Consider the following 18,212-nt stretch of genomic DNA (forward strand, 5'->3'; position numbering starts at 1 on the left):
TGCATATTGGAAATATGGATAATCGAACTATTATACTTTATTCGGGACGAAAAAGAAGATTTAAAAAAAATAATAGATAATTCTAATTAAATTGTTCAGCTACGGTTTGCATAAGTAAGTTAATCTACGAGATTGATGATATTCAAAAATAATCGCTTTTCGCGACAGATCCCGATCGAATAAATTTCGTGAAATACGCATTTCTTTCGTCATCGATACGCAAACACTGAATTTGTGCGATTATTAAATATTGAAGCATATATTTATTTATTATGGCTTATTTAGATATCTTACAGTTTTCGGCAAATCGGGTATAAAATAGAGCAGAGATTTCTTGATGAAAAATTGAAAATAAAGATATTAGTCAGAAATTAATTAGAAAGATGCTATATCGTTGAATCTAGATTGTTAATATATGCATTTTGCAGGATTTATATATTTGAAATGCAATATATTTAAACTTTCGTCTTCATATATCTTATTCGGACATTCCATTCCGCAGATATTCTAGACTCATATATTATAATTTGATATATTTCAAACAGCTGATAAAACGCATAACTATTTGAAGAAGTTATTAAAAATTTTTTATTATATATTTTATTTTTGGAAAAAATAGTTCGCAGTGGTCTAATTGATTCACGTCGTAGTTATCGACCGAGGTGCGCGAAGTTATCGACGCGGCGCGGCGCAGCGCGCGGCGTTAACTTTCGAACTTCTCAATTGGCAGGCGTCGCGGACACGAAACGGATCGGCGCCGCGGCGTCGTGCAGGGTCGGCGTTGCGACGCGTTTAATTAGTGAGTAACAGCCCTAATTGACGTCGATATTTCAATATTTGACAATAACTCGATGCAAATATAGCGTTTGCATATCGGTGACGGTGACACGCTTTGAGACGCGTATATATATTCGTGAGACTCCGATCGAAAGTCGTGCGAGCGGCCGGCTGACAAAGCGACGACCGTACTTTCGAATATTTTCCATTTCACGGACGTTTATTTGATTCCAACGCGCATATTTATTTACTCGCATTATTATACAAGATATTATACGATAATCGCCATAAAATGCGAGAGTACGTTTGTAACTTAATTGTTCTTTGCGCGAAGCATCGAAAGAATACGCAAAAATACATAAATAAAGGCAGTAGGCCTGTTCCGTTTTAGGCCTGAACTTCTTGCACTTTCCTCTTTTTCTTTTCACGTTGGAGAGAAAAAGAGAAAGGATGAACTGTGCAAGAAATTCAGCTAAAACGATCAGGCCATTTCGAAACGCTACCCAACGCATACCCCCTTCCACCCTTCCCCAACGTAGCGGGTAGCGTCGCGAAATGGCAGTGGCACCACTGCATACAGGCTGCCACCCGCCGTAGACGCGCCATCGCCGCGACGATGGTTGCTCCTGTCGCGTGAAGTTAACCGCGCGACTTTCGAATTTTCTGTACTCCGTACTCGAGACTCGTCGCGAGCACGCCGAGCGAGCCGTAGGCCGTAGTTTCGCGCGCTTGTACTTTCCTCCGCGTTAATACTCCGTCTCGACGAGAAATAATAAGGTACGCGTCGCGTGTCGGGAGTGCCGTGCAAAGTGCCGCGCGCCTGTCATGTTCGGTTAGTATACGCGCGCGATCGTAATTCACTTGTCTCGCGAGTGCCGTGTGTGATTCGTGTGAACGCCATGAAAGGAGACAGGGAGCGGAGTAAGGGCCAGGAGGGGAAGGAGGCCGGGGAGGCGTCGGGCGACGTCGGAGGAGCTACGGGGTGAGTGAATTTATCATTTGTTTATTTATTCTTGAAGAATTAGCCTGAGTAGATGCGGTAACAGTCTAATCTCGTCCCGCTGGAATCGTCTTCCAATTGTATATGACAATATTGACATTATTGACAATGATCCGATCCGAGCTTGTTTCAATACCCGCAAGGTGGTGTATCAATGTCGAAGCAGGATCGTACCGATATTTGAACATGATCGATTATTATGTGATCATTCCTATTTAGAGTTTATTGAAGGATGTTTGAGGGCAATGAAATATTTTTTTTTTCAAATGTTATATCTATGAAGTAATATGAATAAAATCTTAATTGTTTTCCCCGGCGAAGACTGCTTTGCAATATCATTTATGTAATATGATGTGTACGTATAAAATATTTTACATTATTTTAAGACGCTTGAAAGATATTTAACAAAATATTTACGATATATGAAATGTTTTATTAAATATTATAATTATTAAATATTAATTTATGTAATTTTTTTTCAATTTTTTACATAACTACATAATATTTTACCATGTTGAAGTTACAATTCTTTAGATCATTTATATAAAAATTGATGATATTTATTTATGAAACGTTATGCAATTCCTTCATTAAGCATCTGATCAATGAACGAATAAAGAAAGACAGTCATAAACATGGAAAGTCGTTTACGTGAGAACGCGAGCGCATATTTTTGAGGAGAAAATACTCGATAGCCAGAAGGAGTGACAGAAATATATGTTCGGTTTATTTCATATGCACCATCGTGTATTTCACATTTAGCTATTAGAACTTTTTTTTTTAAATATTGTAATTTTGAACGATACATTTACATATACGTCATAAACACATAAAGTTTTTACGCTGGGGATTAACTCTTTCGGCAGAGGTACTTTCGACTCAAGGCCAGACGGCCGAATTTCCCTTAAAATCTGCGACAGCTCGTATAATGTATATATTATATGTATATGCATATATTCGCCGCCACTTCGCATTCTGTGCTTTGTGAACATGCGTCTGAACTTCCTTACAAGGCAAAGACTCTTACAAGCTATGATATGTATCTTTTTTTTGTGTGCAGTTCACAAAATACTTCCTTAGTCCAGTTCCTTAGCCCGACTAATTAGATTAGTTAAGAGAAAGAAGATATTCAGGCAGAAATAGAAACTGTCGAGAAAATGTGTATACATATATATGTATATATACACATATGTATGCGCATATATACATACACACATAATACATGCCATCTATGAAATTATATATACGGATTATAATATATAAAATATTCGTAGACAATTATAATGAATTATATAATATTGTTTTATATCTATATAAGGGAGGAGATATGTCTTACAACATATGCTATAAATAATTGTAATAGTACGTGTTCAATATCTAGTAAGAAAATTTCTTTCTGCACGCTTGCGGATCGAATAATAAAATTTTAATTTAACATATTTATAATATTTGTAATTAATTTCATACAATGCAAATCTGATGGCACTGTACATGATTGGATAAAGACGAGTTTTATAATTGAAAATTTTTTAAGGTCTAAGATATCTCATATATCGAATGTTGACATTTTTCGGGAAATCATCCAGGTTGTAGCGATGATTGAATAAGACGTGTAAATTATTACGATTAGCCATCAATCCGCATTGATAAATAATGTTACATCTGCAATTTAAGACGAGAAAAATTTACGCTTAAAATGAGTAAAAAGTCTTCATTGCAAGTTCATTATATACGTATGATAGAGCAGGGCGGATATGTGAATGTGCGTCAAATGTATTATGTGTGTCTGTATGTGTGTGTGTATATATATATTATTTTATAAGTATATAATATATATATTGTATATATATATATTATATATATACGCCTCTCGAGAAAATATATGAATATTGTGTAAATATATAGAGTTTAGGTACACATACGGATCAAAGATAAAAATATAATTTCGATAAGATAATACATCTTGTAATTAACACTCATATTTTATAGAATTCTCTTAAATGCATTAGGCATTTCGTATGATATGTTTTGAGTTTTCTTACACAGGTAGATTAACGTTTCGGAAATAGTGGAGGAGAATCGAGAGATAGTGGAGGATTGATAATATACGTCTTCAGGGGACTCTCTTGACGATTATAGCACCAATGGTGTGGAAAGTAGCGGCTCGCTAAGAGCTTTTTTTTTCAGTAATAAGACAAAGGACAGGACAGGTTACTACTGAGATTAGAGCATTTTTGCCATTCTTATTTGCTGTTGTTGATATGTTGTTGCATGCGAACGCGATTTCGAAAAACACTTTTTAACACTGCGTCTCCCTCGATTACGCTTGAAACATCAATGCAATCGATCTCAAACGATTATTACTTAAACATTATACTTTCTCTGACGACAGATAACGATTAATATTATAATGAATGTTTTTCACAGATTAATATTTCACTTAATAGCCACAGACAATGTGTATCGTACATTTATTATTACGATTTCATTAACGTTAGTACAATTAATAGAGCGATTTCCGCGATATTACTACTCGACGGAGAGTGATTCCCGAGATTAATGTTTAACAGAGCGATTTCCGCGATTTTTTTTTTTTTTAATAACTTGTGTTTACTTTAATAACTTCCCCTCCTTGGTACTTGCTTTAGGATTTTATTTTCCTTTAAACGAACAATATACGCACATCTATATTTGCCACTAAGAGTTAAAGTGTCTCTTCTTTCCCATCGTCATTGTATATGTGTATATTTATATATAACGCTATATCTCTGAATATAAGATGCCGGAGAAAAACTTTTCTCTCTTTGATATGTATCGTTTACAGTGGATAATAATCCTTCTACATTCTAAAATATGTCGTTTTTCAACTCCACAATGTGACTTATTGTTATTACGAGTACAATATACACACCGACAGTGTGCCAAGTTCTTTTTAGAGAAGGGTAGGGATAAATGTATTCGACGTAGAGTCGAGTTAAACGTCTAAGTACGATTTCTAAGGGTAAACTCGAAACATCGACCGGATTATAAAGGTACTTGCGCCTTTTTCAGCTCTCTCTTCCACCAGTAGAAAATACTTCTCCGCCATTAAAACCGTCTGACTGACACTTCGCGTTTCTTACGACGTCCGCCGGACGACCGTTCGTAAAATGGATAAAGAAAGATAAATATATCTGCGATCTGTGCGTTTGAATAATCAACGGGACGTGCAATGGCGGACTTATGGATAACCGGTTTCTCGGAGCATCATTAGAAACCTCTATCACTGACAGCTCTCCCAAATCGTTCGGTCATAAATCGTTCTGATTTATGACCGTTTGTGCTTGAATCCTTCATATTTCAGTAATAAAATGGAAAATATTTTCGTAAATATTATTTGGCTCTGGTAAAAATGTTATTTCGCTTATTTTATTTGAGCCTTAAATCCGCCATTGCAGAAGATTTCTCTCGTCACGTTCTGCTGGCATCCCGTCTTATTGGAATCTCTCGATCCCCGACTATAAGTCAACTTACAACTTACACCGCTTACAATGATAGCTCTGTTCCTTTTAGCTGCATTTTCTTCGTTTTATTATTCAAAATCGCGAAATACATTTTTCAAACGATATAGAAGTTAAAAATTTCAAAAGAAGTCCAAAAGACATCTCAAATTTAAAGAATGTCTCTTTTAGAATTATTTGACTGTGTTTTTGATCTTGGGTTTTTATTTCAATATACGTTTTAACTCTCAGAAACTCTTCTCGCATATCATTTTCTCTTTATGGCTGCGTTCGCTTTGGGTGCTTTCGTGCTGAAAGCATCACTCCATCTTTTTTCAACATATAATGAGCAATAAAGATATACTGACTTTCAGCTCGACAGCGCCCAAAGCGAACGCAGCCTATGTAAGATTATTTTCGTTACTATATCAATTTCGAAATTTTTATATAAATTTCGACTTCATATTACACATGAATATACATATATGAAAATGCAGCTCGAAAGCATAGCTTTTCATGCAATTTGATCATTATCATTCGCGGTATCGACATTGAAATTCTCGCATCGTTGAAAGATATCTCGTTGCGATGCAACGGCATCAGCGGTCGTGATCTATATTGTTTTACTGCTTCAGAAATTCTCGAAAGATAGATTTTGTCGAAATATCATAGCGAAAATATCGTTGATTAATAAAATAAGAATATAGTCAATGTTGACACTGCGACGATAACAAAGACTTCATTTCTTTGTGCACGCCTCTCATTTACTTTATCTTATTTCTATAACCTTCTATGACTTATCGCGAACAGTTAAGTGCTTTATTAATTTTTCTCTAATTCGAAAAAAAAGCTCAATCGGTAGACCGATACACAAACCTTCTCTCAAGCTCCTCGTATACCTTACCTCTATATCATTAAGAAACATCTTTGTCGAACAGCGCTCTTAAACATCAGCGCACTCTCCCTTATCACGACTACGCTAGCGTGTCCCTTATCCTTAGAGACCTATAAGACGGCTTACTATGATATGTGTTTATAGGTTTTTCAGTCGCGCTATATTCGAAGAAGAATCATCTTCGAAGTAACATCTCCCCGAGTAACATTTAATTTTGCCACTTTTGTCGCACGCTATCGCCATACTTCCCGGTGTATCGTGGCGTGGAGTAAAGTTAAGGACTAGGAAGAAGATCGAGATAATGTCGAATCGACAAACTTAGACCTAGGTATCTTCACAACGACTAAAGGAGGATTTGATTTTCTCGTAACTTATCTTATACTGTATACTTCCCATCCGTCGTGATGACGAGCGAGCGTTTAGGCGAACGGCATCCGTTTGTACAGGCGGTTGCCCTGTCCGGTGATCCGTTTCTCGCCGGAAGTGTATTGGATCACGGACTTTATCTGATCCGTCGCCACCGGGCCGATGCAAACCAGGGGGTCTTTGAAGTACGAGCAAACCTGTTCCGAAATATTTCCATAATTATTAGAATTATTAAACGAATTATTAAATTTTTCTACCTGGCAAAGTATTAAAAGAAATTTATTTTGTGGATCATTTCTTTTATCACACAATTCTGCGTAAACAAAAAAAAGAATTTTGAATACCTTTCTTGAAATATATTGTTCAGAATTTTAAACCTAATTATAACGCTTTACAATTCAAATAATAGATAAATATTGTTACCTTTCTAGGAGTTTGCCGGTGTCGCCTTTGTAATTGGCAGCATAGTCCACGGCTGATGTCACACTCGTTCGACATAGTGCACTCCTCATCTGTAAGTACATCACATTTGCACGATAGAATCTTTTTATAATCTTATAGAACTGTACATTCTATTTTTTGAAAGAGCAAAATATGTATGCTCGTCAACGCACTGTACAACTTGCTCGAAGTGGTTGGTGGTTGACACGATTTTGTTTCGCGTCCAGCCATCTCGGTACACATTAAGCCAGTTTCACAATCGCCATCCCGTCTGCAAAGCTCGCCTTGTTTCATGCCGAAATCGTAGATGCATGTTCCAACAACTGGAATATTACACTCGCGATTATCTTCTTATCGACAATACGACGAGAAATAGATTTTTTTTTTTACTATATAATCTTTTATTTTTTGCTGATCAAGAAGTTTTAATTAATTAATAAGAAGAAACTTTTAATTGCGGGATGTTTTCTCTTTTGATTTACCTCCATCGATATTCACGCAAATGGAACCCGGGCAACAGTGGTCATTGTACGCGCATTTCCTTTCGTAGCAAGGTTCTTCCGTTGTTTCGATTCCTTCTCCGTACGCGCCACCGTATCCTTCCTGAAACGACTGCTTTATTTAAAATCTAAATGCTTGATTTAGGATCATATACATTTAGTAATAAATTTTGAAATCGCGAAATAATTCGTCAGGAAAAACTACACTGAAAAAAACAATACTTAGATCCAAGAAAATATTTTTTCACATAGTGAAGCCAATGGTTTATTTATTTAATATAATCACATATTTATTTAAAATTAGATATTTTTACTTAATTTAAGTCAATGTCTTGTGGCATCTTGTGGCATCTTGTGGCCACAAGATATTTTTACTTAATTTAAGTAAAGATATCTCATTCTAAATAAATATGTGATTATATTAAGTAAATAAGCCATTGTGGTACTATGTGAAAAAATATTTTCTTGGATCTAAGTTTTTTTTTTTTTCAGTGTAAAAGTTGGGTAAAAAGAATTATTGTTCTCTCTTAAATTAATGCTAATAAAATATCGGTACATAGAATTGTTGACATTGTTGTCTTGTACTCTGTAAGGAATGATAATTTATTTTTTCCCCGTTGATTTTAATTTACTTCAGCGATTATTTCTAACTGTCTTACTCCTAATTTTGCTGAATCAGTGTTATCAATATGTATCGCGCGATGCTTTCCTTCGCAGAGAGATTAAGTATGAGTTGAATAATGCATCTGATGTTCTCTCGTAAGATTAGATTTATTTATATAATCTTGTTCAAAATATTTTGCAAGTTCACTTTTCTTCAAAGAAATGAATATATAAGCAACACAATTTGCGAATATATAGGGAATACATAAGTAAGAAAATATTTACTATGTATAATTCTACATTTAATAATAAAAGGAATTATACACGCGACGAAAAGAATTATCTGACTTAATCTCAAGTAAACAGAGTTGCAAATTGAAATGGCGCGGATATTATCGGGTTTGAGTAATCCGGAAGTTATAACCCCGCTGCAGTTGAAACGTAGTAAAAGTTTCTATAATAGTAACAGTAAATTTCGTACTTGAATATCGCGCTGCGGGCGCGATTCTATTCAATCTCCGGGTCGCAATCTTGCGGTTAATTTACGAGAAAAGCGAAGGAAAGCGAAAATAAACGTAGCCGCTGGAGAATTCTTCTCGCGGTTATGCAAGTGCAAGTGCACGCAACTCGAAAATGAAGTATCGATCGTGCGTGACCTGTACTGCAGCACGATGTTGCTAATTAAATCAAACAATAAAAAGTTCAAGTGGCGTCTAAAAAAACTCGGAAGGGCATCTAGGCAAACTAGAAGGTTGTTTAGATTTTTATCAGTCTGTGAGATATATTATGTTTGAAGAGCGTCTAAGAGAGTAGAACATTTTTTAAACTTTTGTTTGGTTTTTCATGGAGTTTGAAGGATCTCTGATTCTGAAGGCTCAAGGAAAAACTTCTGAACTTTTATCTTTAATATCTAAGATATATTTAAAGCACATGAATTATAAAGATTAATGTCCATTTCTACCAATGCAGATTAACTTTAATCTTGGCTTAATTTAGTAATTTAAACCGAGATTATATATATATAAAGTTCTTATTGGTAGAAATGGACATAAGACATTTTTTTAGACTTTTCTCTTTGATGCCTGGATTTTCAGGTCGGTAAAAAAGATTTCAAGAAATATCTGAATAAACTTTTGACGTTTATTTTTAACGCTTAAAAAAATGTGTGAAGGACATTTGATAGATTGAGATGTATTTTACACATCCTTGCGGCGTCTTTATAAAGTATAATGATTGCGAAAGAATAGAAGTGTTATACATTTTCAAAGAAAAGGTTGTAATTTCTAGTACCTGTAGTAGCCCAGGACGGTTCATGTAGCCTCCATGACCGCCGTAGCCGAGATTAGATAGCATTTCAGGGCTAAAGCGATTGAAGAGACCACCCCATGCCTCGACACCGATATACGCCGTGTTTGCTACAAGCACTAACGTTATCACCGCACACACCTTCATGCCGTTGGAGATGTACTAATCTTCGGCGCTCTGTAATCATCCGAGGAAGAAAGGGTGTTCATATCGCGTTAAAATCGATTTATCTGAGAGGTTCGTCGTAACCACACATTATTGAAAAGTGATTATTAATTTATTACGTATTATTGCGCAAATACTTAGAAATGCATTACTTATCTCAAAATAATCGGGAGGGAATGAATTTTTAAACCTGGAATTTATTAAAATATATCTTCTAAGCGCGGAAAATTTATTGTATCGATGTTCGCGAACATTTCAGAACGTTTTGAACTTTCTTTCTTAATTTACTACAAGATTCAGCAGAGAGAGATGAATTTCGTTTTTTTTTATTATATGAATTCTTTACCATTTTAAAAATTTGACTGGCAGTAATGTGCTAAAATTAAAATCTAAAAGGCTATACGTGAAAATAGATTATATTTATGATCGAGCTCACAGAGATAAGGATAAAAACAGAATATTTAAATTGCAAAACAGGACGAGGAGGAATTTGTTACCGTTTCGATTGGAATGAATTTCGCTTAATTTTCTTTCCATCGCGCGTCGTATCTCTCGCAAGTATATTTTATTTCCGTGTTGTTTATCTCGACTGTTTTTGTTGCAAGCAGCGATCCATAAGACGCAGTTAGCTGCCGTTAGCATCGAACCCGTTTTGCACGTTGGCTTATGCTTATCATATCAGATGCCGGTGATGTAATGCTTTTCTTGAAGCGATCTTTTCGCTATTGCTGATACAGTTTCATAATGCAAAAGCGATAAAAACATTCTTCATGCATGCAAGTCAGCGATGTTATTATTACTTATTTATTTCTTTCGTAATGTTATTTCTTTAATTTACTTCATACATCGCACTATTAGTAAAGTTCACTAAGTTTCGCTTTTAGTAAGCTTTATTGCGACTCAGATGCATAATCTATACCGTATTAATTAAACAATTGATATTGAATATCTTTACTATATTTGGAAGCAATCGACTGTATTTGTTTAACTTTAATATTTAAAATGATAATCATGATATGGTAGGCGTTTAGAGAAAATTGCTTCATTCATTATATCGTGACAGAAGATTAAATGCGCTCATTATTAAGTTGTTTAGAAAAGATAGAAATACACATAACGAGTTACATTCATATTCTAGTCAAGGACTAAAAGCAATTTACAATAGCTCAGCGTATGATATGAATAATATGAATTACATTAGGTCAATACTAACATTAATCTCGAGTATATAATCAATAATTCTTGTTTCATCAATTTTCCTCTTATCTCTTTTTATCTACGGTGAAATTTATTTACAATATTTAATGCATGACATTTATATATAAATGGACTGTAGGTAAAATCAGTAAATCTGTAAATTTAACATAAATTTTAAAATAAGCTAAATTTAATTTCCGATTTCTATAGCTCAAATTATTTGTTAATGTACCAAACTAATTAAAAATGATATTTAAACACAGTTTTATTTTAACTTTAAAGCTGTAAATCAATTAGTTTAATCCTATTTTGATTGTATTTCATTACTTTAACGGGAACTACTTTATCTAAAAAAAAAACATCGAGAATGTCTCAAAAACAAGCTTCGAAAAATATAACATGCAGGACACTCTGGTGTCTCGTCCCAAACACCCACAATGTCTGACAGCATCATACTGAACATCTGAAGCACCCGTGGTGTTATCGAATTTAAGCCATGATTCACTTACAAAATGTTCTTGCGCCCTGGCTCAGCTTGCCTGGAACGCCTTCACACCTCGGCCGGGCAGGATTAGCTACCCCTCGATTCACACAAGCTCAACAAGTCCTCGATGGAGTTTGCTGGAGGACTGAGTCCGTGCTGTGCTCGCTTCGGCAATCTATACTTCTACGTCGTTCCGGTTACCGTCACACGGGCGCATATACACGGTGACGCATGCGCCACCCGCTGCCGGCCCGTTTTCTTCTCATTTTTTTTCATACCACCCGTTTGCGGCCTAGGTGACATTTTGTTCATTCAGATCTTCTGCTTCATATCGAGCGAGATATAGTTGGCCGAAGGAGCTACTCGAATGAATTAACCACTCGAAGCTACTCGTATTGACGGATAACGCGCCGCATGCAGCGTCGGCAATGACGTGATCGAGTGCGACAATGCTGCAGTGGTATAATGAACCGATATGCACTCACTTTTCATTAAAAACCAGTTTTTGTTGGTATTTGATGGAAAATCTAGCAACTAATGCAATGTCCTTTTTGTTGCTTATGCTAAAGAGAAAAAAAAATCCACAGTTTTACATTACTTTGAAATCTCGCGACAAAACGTAATTTTTCTCAGACTCGCATGTACATATAGATTCATCCCTTTCGCTAATTATAATATCACGATCCTTTGAGATACTGCTTGTGTTGGCAAATACTTACAGAAATTGCGACATTCCGTAACATCCGGAGAAAAGAGCAATGCTCGTTCTGCGAAAAGGTCAGAGATAACGAGATAATCTCGTTCTCCAGTCGTGCGAGCTCAATTTTGTGGGGGAATTATCTATGTATCGCGGAATTTGTCTGGTTCTTAGTGCCCGCTGTTTTATTTATCTCAAGATGTATTTACAGCAACCGAGTATATTCTTCGCCTTGCGCGCCAGGACACGTTCTCCGAGCTTACCTTGTTCATTTTAGCTCACTCCTTCTCGCACTCCTTACATTGCCACTAGTTTCGTTCTCTTTTGACCGTATTGATCCAAGGTATCCTGATGTGCCCGCCGGGCGGTCGCTCCTGCTCCATATACCCGCTCATGAACCCCCGCGTACTCTTTCACATATGTTAGACGATTACGAAGCAGAAATCGCAACAGACTTGCTTTTGTTTAATCCTTTCAAGTTTGATTTTATCAAGAGATCTGAATTTTGAAATGTCTTTATATAAACTATTCATAGACTCTTGGGTTAGTTTTAAAACACTGAAGTAATTTTTATTGCTTAAAATCCTTAATGAAAATACTGATAAATAATATTTTTCTTCCATTTTGAGGAATTTAAGAAAAGGTTATTCAAACCGTTAATGTAAACTGCAATTACTTTATTACCAGTTTTCTTATAGATCTTACTAACTTATGAGCCGTCTTTTACAGATAATTATAAATTACGATCAATAATTTGAAATTGTACAATATCCTTTACTCCTTCAACTTTAATCTTTCTTGTAACTAACAATTGACCTTGAATTCTAATTGCGACGTTATTCTTCCTTTTTCCTGAAAAGGGCATTCAGTGAACATTTTCGCGGAGGAGGAGAACGAGTCGGTAGACGCGCGCAAATCTTTGCAGCGACGCAGAAGGTCGCAAATACATTGACCGTCCGTCTACGATGCAACCACCTGTGCGACGAAATGCCAGAGTACGCAGGCGAGCGTACTCGAGGTGCATACACGCGTCCTCGCGAGTGCACCGGGTCGCGCCGCGTGTATGTGTATGTACCTACGGTACGTACGTACCATTAAATCGCCTCACTTCTTTCCGCTTTGACGTTTCGCGGCGTAACTTCGAACGTTACTTTGGCCTTGCGTGCCGTGGATAACAGGTCCCAGACTTCTAAGAAATTTCGTGTCCACTATGACGGAATATAAATGTACATTGTCTCGCATCGTAGAAGCACGCGCATGAATAAACCGGGATAGTTTTGTGTGATGGACACTCATTTGGTGATCCCAATCACTTACGTGAAATTTGTTCTCCGCCGAGGTCAGCCAACACGCCATTCAATGATCCTTTGAGCTACCGCGCCCTTTCCTCTAAACGGAAATATAACATTAGCCCCGCTCGTATATAATTTACACACATACAGAATTTTTGTTTAATCCAATTAATTTAAGACGTCAAATAATTTTATATTATATCTAGGGAAATTTTGTATTAAATAATATTTTTTAGTATAATTTATCAATTTAATTTTAATTTCTGTCTGAAAATTTTTTATCTATGTTGTAATACCCATTTATTATTTCTTGTTTTAAATTTTATCAATGTTCTGTTCAAATATTTATGAATTAACGGTTTGCATTCTGCGTGCCAGTGATGTTTCAAATGGAATTAAAAAACGCAGTTTATTTTTTGCAATTGACCTACATGATTCTAATTATTTCTTAATTTAATCGTAATTTCTTATCTCGCGAGGTTTACAAAGAGAATTAACATCAGTTGTAATGAAATAATAACGTTAACCGTACTTACGAGAAGCTTCTTCCATCCTGAATAGAATAACCGTACTTTACGCGTAGCTGACGTAATAAAGAGTGCGTATTCACAAAGATCCTAATCGGTAGCACGACATTTCGTTCCCCCTCATCACATAAGCTGCGTACTTTGCTATTATTTCCCCATTTATTACATTAAGCACAGAATTAATAATCAGTGTAACGAGATGACAAGGGGTTGCTCCAAGATTAACCTAAAGATAGATATATTTTATCTTTCGAAATAAAAAGCTACAGATATTATATATAAAGTCTTATTTATACATATAATAATACGCGACCAAAGTTTTGTAGAGCGTAAGAATTATTCTTTCAGGAAATTGTAGAGAATCTCTCGCTGGTGGCGTATAGTGATATAGTGATATTTTAATTTTGAAGTAACCTCCGACAGTAGAATGCGAACATTATAGAATTAGTGCCGTAGGCAGGTGTCTCGCGATTTATACGATAACATTTGAAGATTTTTATCGGTGCCACGACCTTTCATCAGTTCAAACACGTGCCAAATGAGCGACAGAAAGATAGGATGCACCGGAAGCAAGCGACGTTATCACCGCGATGACGTTGCTCATATGTAATGATGATAAGTATATTAAAAGTTCTCGATCGATTTGGCGAACATTTGTCGTTATTTTTAGTGGGAGTATCACCTCGTATACCCTGAGAGTGTTTAGGCGATTAGGTCGTCGCGTCGCGCGGGGTGAGTGTGTCTGCGGATCGACATCCACCACCCTGAGAGTGTTTAGGCGATTAGGTCGTCGCGTCGCGCGGGGTGAGTGTGTCTGCGGATCGACATCCACCACCCTGAGAGTGTTTAGGCGGTTAGGTCGTCGCGCGGGGTGCGTGTGTCTGCGGATCGACATCCACCACCCTGAGAGTGTTTAGGCGATTAGGTCGTCGCGCGGGGTGCGTGTGTCTGCGGATCGACATCCACCACCCTGAGAGTGTTTAGGCGATTAGGTCGTCGCGTCGCGCGGGGTGCGTGTGTCTGCGGATCGACATCCACCACCCTGAGAGTGTTTAGGCGATTAGGTCGTCGCGTCGCGCGGGGTGAGTGTGTCTGCGGATCGACATCCACCACCCTGAGAGTGTTTAGGCGGTTAGGTCGTCGCGCGGGGGTGCGTGTGTCTGCGGATCGACATCCACCACCCTGAGAGTGTTTAGGCGATTAGGTCGTCGTCGCGCGGGGTGCGTGTGTCTGCGGATCGACATCCACCACCCTGAGAGTGTTTAGGCGATTAGGTCGTCGCGTCGCGCGGGGTGCGTGTGTCTGCGGATCGACATCCACCACCCTGAGAGTGTTTAGGCGATTAGGTCGTCGCGTCGCGCGGGGTGAGTGTGTCTGCGGATCGACATCCACCACCCTGAGAGTGTTTAGGCGTTAGGTCGTCGCGCGGGGTGCGTGTGTCTGCGGATCGACATCCACCACCCTGAGAGTGTTTAGGCGATTAGGTCGTCGCGTCGCGCGGGGTGCGTGTGTCTGCGGATCGACATCCACCACCCTGAGAGTGTTTAGGCGATTAGGTCGTCGCGTCGCGCGGGGTGAGTGTGTCTGCGGATCGACATCCACCACCCTGAGAGTGTTTAGGCGATTAGGTCGTCGCGTCGCGCGGGGTGAGTGTGTCTGCGGATCGACATCCACCACCCTGAGAGTGTTTAGGCGATTAGGTCGTCGCGTCGCGCGGGGTGCGTGTGTCTGCGGATCGACATCCACCACCCTGAGAGTGTTTAGGCGATTAGGTCGTCGCGTCGCGCGGGGTGAGTGTGTCTGCGGATCGACATCCACCACCCTGAGAGTGTTTAGGCGATTAGGTCGTCGCGTCGCGCGGGGTGCGTGTGTCTGCGGATCGACATCCACCACCCTGAGAGTGTTTAGGCGATTAGGTCGTCGCGTCGCGCGGGGTGCGTGTGTCTGCGGATCGACATCCACCACCCTGAGAGTGTTTAGGCGGTTAGGTCGTCGCGTCGCGCGGGGTGCGTGTGTCTGCGGATCGACATCCACCACCCTGAGAGTGTTTAGGCGATTAGGTCGTCGCGTCGCGCGGGGTGCGTGTGTCTGCGGATCGACATCCACCACCCTGAGAGTGTTTAGGCGATTAGGTCGTCGCGTCGCGCGGGGTGAGTGTGTCTGCGGATCGACATCCACCACCCTGAGAGTGTTTAGGCGATTAGGTCGTCGCGTCGCGCGGGGTGCGTGTGTCTGCGGATCGACATCCACCACCCTGAGAGTGTTTAGGCGATTAGGTCGTCGCGTCGCGCGGGGTGAGTGTGTCTGCGGATCGACATCCACCACCCTGAGAGTGTTTAGGCGATTAGGTCGTCGCGTCGCGCGGGGTGAGTGTGTCTGCGGATCGACATCCACCACCCTGAGAGTGTTTAGGCGATTAGGGTCGCGTCGCGCGGGGTGCGTGTGTCTGCGGATCGACATCCACCACCCTGAGAGTGTTTAGGCGATTAGGTCGTCGCGTCGCGCGGGGTGAGTGTGTCTGCGGATCGACATCCACCACCCTGAGAGTGTTTAGGCGATTAGGTCGTCGCGTCGCGCGGGGTGCGTGTGTCTGCGGATCGACATCCACCACCCTGAGAGTGTTTAGGCGATTAGGTCGTCGCGTCGCGCGGGGTGCGTGTGTCTGCGGATCGACATCCACCACCCTGAGAGTGTTTAGGCGATTAGGTCGTCGCGTCGCGCGGGGTGAGTGTGTCTGCGGATCGACATCCACCACCCTGAGAGTGTTTAGGCGATTAGGTCGTCGCGTCGCGCGGGGTGCGTGTGTCTGCGGATCGACATCCACCACCCTGAGAGTGTTTAGGCGATTAGGTCGTCGCGTCGCGCGGGGTGCGTGTGTCTGCGGATCGACATCCACCACCCTGAGAGTGTTTAGGCGATTAGGTCGTCGCGTCGCGCGGGGTGAGTGTGTCTGCGGATCGACATCCACCACCCTGAGAGTGTTTAGGCGATTAGGTCGTCGCGTCGCGCGGGGTGCGTGTGTCTGCGGATCGACATCCACCACCCTGAGAGTGTTTAGGCGATTAGGTCGTCGCGTCGCGCGGGGTGAGTGTGTCTGCGGATCGACATCCACCACCCTGAGAGTGTTTAGGCGATTAGGTCGTCGCGCCGCGCGGGGTGAGTGTGTCTGCGGATCGACATCCACCACCCTGAGAGTGTTTAGGCGGTAGGGTCGTCGCGCGGGGTGCGTGTGTCTGCGGATCGACATCCACCACCCTGAGAGTGTTTAGGCGATTAGGTCGTCGCGTCGCGCGGGGTGCGTGTGTCTGCGGATCGACATCCACCACCCTGAGAGTGTTTAGGCGATTAGGTCGTCGCGTCGCGCGGGGTGCGTGTGTCTGCGGATCGACATCCACCACCCTGAGAGTGTTTAGGCGATTAGGTCGTCGCGTCGCGCGGGGTGAGTGTGTCTGCGGATCGACATCCACCACCCTGAGAGTGTTTAGGCGGTTAGGTCGTCGCGCGGGGTGCGTGTGTCTGCGGATCGACATCCACCACCCTGAGAGTGTTTAGGCGATTAGGTCGTCGCGTCGCGCGGGGTGCGTGTGTCTGCGGATCGACATCCACCACCCTGAGAGTGTTTAGGCGATTAGGTCGTCGCGTCGCGCGGGGTGAGTGTGTCTGCGGATCGACATCCACCACCCTGAGAGTGTTTAGGCGATTAGGTCGTCGCGTCGCGCGGGGTGCGTGTGTCTGCGGATCGACATCCACCACCCTGAGAGTGTTTAGGCGATTAGGTCGTCGCGTCGCGCGGGGTGAGTGTGTCTGCGGATCGACATCCACCACCCTGAGAGTGTTTAGGCGATTAGGTCGTCGCGTCGCGCGGGGTGAGTGTGTCTGCGGATCGACATCCACCACCCTGAGAGTGTTTAGGCGGTTAGGTCGTCGCGCGGGGTGCGTGTGTCTGCGGATCGACATCCACCACCCTGAGAGTGTTTAGGCGATTAGGTCGCGTCGCGCGGGGTGCGTGTGTCTGCGGATCGACATCCACCACCCTGAGAGTGTTTAGGCGATTAGGTCGTCGCGTCGCGCGGGGTGCGTGTGTCTGCGGATCGACATCCACCACCCTGAGAGTGTTTAGGCGATTAGGTCGTCGCGTCGCGCGGGGTGCGTGTGTCTGCGGATCGACATCCACCACCCTGAGAGTGTTTAGGCGATTAGGTCGTCGCGTCGCGCGGGGTGAGTGTGTCTGCGGATCGACATCCACCACCCTGAGAGTGTTTAGGCGATTAGGTCGTCGCGTCGCGCGGGGTGCGTGTGTCTGCGGATCGACATCCACCACCCTGAGAGTGTTTAGGCGATTAGGTCGTCGCGTCGCGCGGGGTGAGTGTGTCTGCGGATCGACATCCACCACCCTGAGAGTGTTTAGGCGATTAGGTCGTCGCGTCGCGCGGGGTGAGTGTGTCTGCGGATCGACATCCACCACCCTGAGAGTGTTTAGGCGA

At 41.3% G+C, this 18,212-nt stretch overlaps 1 protein-coding gene across 2 annotated transcripts; it reads right to left on the reverse strand.

The window, feature by feature from the left end:
• Nucleotides 1–2,482: 2,482 nt before the first annotated feature.
• Spab (space blanket) lies at nucleotides 2,483–11,398 on the reverse strand. Of its 2 annotated transcripts, none has more exons than XM_071782667.1 (6): nucleotides 11,238–11,398; nucleotides 9,352–9,543; nucleotides 7,441–7,561; nucleotides 7,132–7,281; nucleotides 6,941–7,029; nucleotides 2,483–6,714 (listed from the first exon to the last, which is right to left on the reverse strand). In XM_071782667.1, the coding sequence occupies exons 2-6, from the start codon at nucleotides 9,511–9,513 to the stop codon at nucleotides 6,571–6,573; spliced, it is 666 nt and encodes a 221-aa protein (XP_071638768.1). In that variant the 5' UTR covers nucleotides 9,514–9,543; nucleotides 11,238–11,398; the 3' UTR covers nucleotides 2,483–6,570. The 2 variants fall into 2 exon arrangements, with proteins under 2 accessions (XP_071638768.1, XP_071638767.1); XM_071782666.1 differs by having other exon boundaries at nucleotides 7,441–7,570.
• Nucleotides 11,399–18,212: the final 6,814 nt, after the last annotated feature.

The sequence above is a fragment of the Temnothorax longispinosus genome, chromosome 7, assembly GCF_030848805.1.
Source record: "Temnothorax longispinosus isolate EJ_2023e chromosome 7, Tlon_JGU_v1, whole genome shotgun sequence".
In the NCBI taxonomy this organism is placed as follows: Eukaryota; Metazoa; Arthropoda; class Insecta; order Hymenoptera; family Formicidae; genus Temnothorax; species Temnothorax longispinosus.